The sequence below is a fragment of the Blennius ocellaris genome, assembly GCF_963422515.1.
Source record: "Blennius ocellaris genome assembly, chromosome: 15".
Taxonomy (NCBI): domain Eukaryota; kingdom Metazoa; phylum Chordata; class Actinopteri; order Blenniiformes; family Blenniidae; genus Blennius; species Blennius ocellaris.
In genome coordinates, this window is record NC_137664.1 from 23,843,435 (window position 1) to 23,849,018 (window position 5,584).

The 5,584-nt window shown below is 45.8% G+C and overlaps 1 protein-coding gene across 2 annotated transcripts in view; it reads right to left on the reverse strand.

The window, feature by feature from the left end:
- The window catches only part of syk (spleen tyrosine kinase), a gene marked incomplete at its 5' end in the record, with an annotated part of 17,725 nt that extends 12,720 nt beyond the window's left edge, over positions 1-5,005 (reverse strand). For both annotated transcript variants that reach the window (XM_080510384.1, XM_080510383.1), the window contains 3 exons: positions 574-712; positions 4,001-4,161; positions 4,604-5,005. In XM_080510384.1, coding sequence (XP_080366510.1) covers positions 574-712; positions 4,001-4,161; positions 4,604-5,005 — 702 coding nt within the window. The remainder of the gene's footprint in view (positions 1-573; positions 713-4,000; positions 4,162-4,603) is intronic.
- Positions 5,006-5,584: the final 579 nt, after the last annotated feature.

Genomic DNA, 5,584 nt, shown 5'->3' on the forward strand with positions numbered 1-5,584 from the left:
ACACACACACACACACACACACACACACACACACACACACACACACACACACACACACACACACACACACACACTTGCTTGATCAGTGGTGGCTGGTGAGGGGCTCGTCACTATTGTTCAGTTTCAAAGTTAACTCCATTTATAAACCACATTCTAACAATCTTGCTTTTTTTTTTTTAGATTGTCAACAAGAACAATCTGAAGCTTCAGGAGTCCCGTCTGGAAAGTCCCAGTGTTTTGGGGCTGGTTTACTGGAAATGACAGTCTGAGTTCAGAGAAACGACATCAACCCCAGGTCGATTCTCTCCAACACGTCAATCAAAGCTTTTTAGGATTGTTCCTCAAAAAGTTGTGCAAAATAAACTGTGTCCTCTTTAAAGTTCTTAGACATTTTCAGTCATTAATACTGTTGACCATAACTAAGCATTAACAAACCTGGACACATTTGATCAATTCTGAACATATTTCTGTGTGTGTGTGTGTGTGTGTGTGTGTGTGTGTGTGTGTGTGTGTGTGTGTGTGTGTGTGTGTGTGTGTGTGTGTGTGTGTGTGTGTGTGTGTGTGTGCGCTGACCTGCCACAAGGTGTCGAACTTCTTCCCGTCTGGGATGGACAACTTCCCGGTTCGGTCTCGGTCGACACGATAGTGCATGACTTGTCCTTCGTGGAGTAAACACAGAGCGTACGATCCTTTCAGGTCTCGCTGTCGAATCCTACAAACACAAATAAAATGCCTTCATTTACTTTACTGCCACGTCTTTGGAAAAAACGCTGATTGAAATGACTAAATACAAATTACAGTCTGTTTGGTGCTCAGATCAACAAGAAGACAGAAAAATGTGAAATAATGGCTCTTTCACTAACTTCTGTCACCACATGAGATCAGACTCACTGTCATTTCAGAATACTGTGTGTACGATCAGCACTGGAGACGCCAGCTCCAGTTTCACATCAGAGATCAGGACGGATTCCAGAAAGAAAGTTCAACAAACTCAGAGTCTCTCCTGAACTCTGAGTCGACTCAGAACAGCTGATCTGAATTCGTTCAATTAACTCTCAGTAGGTGAACCTTGTGTTAGGTGCCGGAACAACTAGAATAAAAAGCTTTTATCAATGGAGCCCCGACCACTGGTCGCTATGGCAACAGACTGAAAACCCAGTTATTTCATAGTAACATACCCGACTAACCTCAGTTCTTTCACAGTAAAATACCAGAATAATCTCAGTTCTTTCACAGTAAAATACCAGACTGGACCCAGTTATTTCATAGTAACGTACCAGACTAATCTCAGTTCTTTCACAGTAAAATGCCAGACTAATCTCAGTTCTTTCACAGTAAAGTGCCAGACTAATCTCAGTTCTTTCACAGTAAAATGCCAGACTAATCTCAGTTCTTTCACAGTAAAGTGCCAGACTAATCTCAGTTCTTTCACAGTAAAGTGCCAGACTAATCTCAGTTCTTTCACAGTAAAATGCCAGACTAATCTCAGTTCTTTCACAGTAAAGTGCCAGACTAATCTCAGTTCTTTCACAGTAAAATGCCAGACTAATCTCAGTTCTTTCACCAGTAAAGTGCCAGACTAATCTCAGTTCTTTCACAGTAAAATGCCAGACTAATCTCAGTTCTTTCACAGTAAAATGCCAGACTAATCTCAGTTCTTTCACAGTAAAATGCCAGACTAATCTCAGTTCTTTCACAGTAAAATGCCAGACTAATCTCAGTTCTTTCACAGTAAAGTGCCAGACTAATCTCAGTTCTTTCACAGTAAAATGCCAGACTAATCTCAGTTCTTTCACAGTAAAATGCCAGACTAATCTCAGTTCTTTCACAGTAAAGTGCCAGACTAATCTCAGTTCTTTCACAGTAAAGTGCCAGACTAATCTCAGTTCTTTCACAGTAAAATGCCAGACTAATCTCAGTTCTTTCACAGTAAAGTGCCAGACTAATCTCAGTTCTTTCACAGTAAAATGCCAGACTAATCTCAGTTCTTTCACCAGTAAAGTGCCAGACTAATCTCAGTTCTTTCACAGTAAAGTGCCAGACTAATCTCAGTTCTTTCACAGTAAAGTGCCAGACTAATCTCAGTTCTTTCACAGTAAAATGCCAGACTAATCTCAGTTCTTTCACAGTAAAGTGCCAGACTAATCTCAGTTCTTTCACAGTAAAGTACCAGACTGAACCCAGCTATTTTGCCATAAACATTCCAGCGCTGCAGCAGCGGAGGAGAGAGCGAAGGACTGGGAGAAAGTTGCTGTATGAGTCAACACATGAGTTTAAACCACAATAATGCCATTTGAACTCCCTGGTGCTCTGCAGTACTACAGTTCTGTTACAGCCACCGGCTTCGCCATCACTCCTATTTAACCATTTAACTGAAGGAACAATATCATTTCATTCGTGGCCTCAAGTGAAATTAGTTATTATTATTTTTCCCTCTATGGCCACTCTGGGGCTCCGTATGAAATGCTTCACTAAAAGGAAGTTAAACAGTGTCCATGCTATCGGGACAACTTCAACACAAAAAGTGTCTCGTAATTTGAAAAGCCACACAAACTGAAGGTGAAGCTCGGCTGTTTGTTCACGTCCTGCGGCTGTTGTCAGTAGAAGTCAGTTCTGCAGGTGAACCTGTAAAACAAGGCGAGCACCAACGGCGAGGAGACGAGCAGGACAGGCTCTGCTGATGTGTTCACGCCCCAGCGGCTCCAGGTGCTCAGCACATCTGAGCTGCTTCGTAGGACGCAGGTGAAGATCCGTCCATTTTGAAGGTCAAAGCTTGTGAGTGTTAGAGACGAGGCTCATGTCGAACACCAAACGCAGATCCACTGCGTGAACAGTCGGAATGATCCGATCAGACGAACAGCTGACAAGACACAGTGAGCCTTTCTCTGGCGGAGAACTCATTAAATAAAAACAAGCCTGCTGTTTAAACCGCTTAACTTGGTTTGAGTCAATAATGATCTAAAATGTAATATTGTGAAATAAAATAAAAAGGTTGAATATATTTGAAGGTTTTGTTAAAAAAAATCTGAAATGAACTGAACAAAATATGAAGTGTTCCATATTCTAAAAAATAAATGAATAAAAAGATGAAGCTGAATAGAAGATTCAGAATAAGATGGAACAAATGTATTCGTTCATTGTCGAGTTAAATGAAAATCAACGTGTTGTCCTCCTCCGGCAACTTCAGGAAGTCTTCTGCTAACTGGCAGAGAGGAAACCACTGTGTGTGTGTGTGTGTGTGTGTGTGTGTGTGTGTGTGTGTGTGTGTGTGTGTGTGTGTGTGTGTGTGTGTGTGTGTGTGTGTGTGTGTGTGTGTGTGTGTGTGTGTGTGGCTCACCTGTCCAGGTGAACTTCAGCTGATCAGTTTGTTGACTTGAACGTTAAGTGGAACTGGATTATTATTCTCACATAAACTGAGGATTATTGGTGATTTCATATGATAAAGTCATCTGATTTTAAAGGAGAAATTAAATCCTGTGATTCACACATTCTTCATAAAAGTTGCTGCTGGTTGTTTCAAAACCTTCCTCTGGTTCAAGCTCAGAAACTTCAGGCTCCTGCAGTGTTTTTCTCCCAACATCCCATCAGTGAATCAAGAGTATGGCGGCGATGCAGAGCGAGAAACACAAGTGCAGGAAAACTGTGATCACACACAGTTAGACCACTTTTTCCGCTAGCAGTGACTTCTGTGATCTCTCTGCGCCGTGATGTTGAGCCTTGATACTTTGGCGGCAGGCAGAGCATAGAGGGCCTCGTAGTCCCCCTCCTTTCTGATTGGCCACTTTAAATACCACAGTTTCCTCGTCAGAGATACAGTAGGGCGAGCAAGTCTGAGCAAGTCAAGGCCCCTGCAGACTCCCAGAAGAACCCGTAAGAACAAGAAGGAAAGTTGAGCCATGACGTCTGCCAGCTGCTGAAAAAAAATGCTTTTGGAGAACTCAGGCCACACCCCCTCACTGCAGGCCTTCTAACATGTATATATAGTAGATAGAATACTCACAGGAACTTGCCGTTGGTTCTGGACCCGTTCTGCAGCCGGGGCTCCGACTGTTCTCGGGTCAGGGCTCCGTGGAACCAGGGCATCCGTTCATGAGCCGTGGTGGAAATCAGCTTCTCCAGCTGGGGCCTCTGGCTGATGATGGCCTGCTCCAGGGCCGCGCCCTGCACACCACACACACATCCCCCGGCCAATCAGAGCCCGGCTTACTGCTGCCATGAACCAGGGACCAGGACCCGGGACCAGGGTCCCAGGGATCAGGACCAGGGACCCAGGACCGGGGACCAATGTCACAGGATCTGGGACTAGGGACCAGGATCCCAGTAACTCAAACCAGGGACCGTGGACCAGAGAACCAGGACCAGGGACCTGGGACAGGACTCCAAATATGTGAGTGGTTCTGATATTCGGCCCTCATTCTGGACTCACTTCAGTTCCTCACAACTTCTTTAGTCCCTGGAGCTTCCTCTGGACCAAGACCTGCTCCAGTCCGATGCTCAGGAATCTCACAGTGAAGACAAACGCCTCTCAAACACCTCCAGACTTTCTAGGTCTTCTTCTACAGTCTGCAGGGGGCGCTGCTGGGGCTGCAGTGCACAGACTCACCTGCAGGTTCCAGGTCTGCTTCACGTACTCTCGGATCAGCTTCTCCTTCAGGTCCTCGAAGGCTCCCACCTTGGGCTGCATGTTCTTAGGCCTGTTGCAGGGCTTCTTCAGAAGGCACACCAGGCCATCCGTCTCCTGGCAGTGGTAGTCGATCACGTCCACGGGGCTGCGGTGGCTCCGCCCACCGGCGATGGCGTACGTGTCATTGGGCTGCCTCTCGATGGTGTAGTGGAAGCAGCGGCCCAGGTTGGACACCGACAGTGCAAACCCTCCCAGGTAGTTCCTGCTCTGCCGGAGAAGGTAGACGCCACTCTCCGCCCCCGCCGGCTTCAAGTAGTCCTCCGCCTCCTCCCGGGTGATGTTCCCGTAGAAGAAGGGCAGCGTATTGACGCTGTCGGCCATGTTGTCTCTGTCGCCGGTGGCCCTCGATGGGTTCAGCCACCAGGAAGCAAGAATCCTGAAAGTCAGAGAAACAAGGACAGAAATCACTGAATCGGGAGTTGGAAAGACGAACCCAGAGACCAAAATGTTCGTATCGTGTCTTCATGAAGAACGAAGAGTTGACCGAGTCAACCGTCAGAGATCCTACTCACTTCCTGTTTGACATTCTGTTTCATGCTAGTTTGGGCTTCATGTTTTACCACAAGCCTTCATGTTTTCATGGGAAGACTTCATGTTCTCCACCTGCTGCCCTGGTTGCTGTCTGTTTGAACGTGTGCTCGGTTCACACTGCAGATCACAGAGCTGCATGTTCTGCTGAGATGGTCTTTGTTAACGTAATAATTTAAATGAGCGAAGTGAGTCGCATGTGAAAGAACATGGCTTAAGTCTGATCATAAAAAGTGCATCAGGAACAGTCAGCTGGGCTTTGGTTGGGGTGGAATTCACACTTGTTTTAAGTCACAGTAGTTTTAATTCACTCCATTTTTTTACATCTGGTCTTTTTTGGTCTTTCCTGTGCTTCTTGTGTCGCTGCTGAAA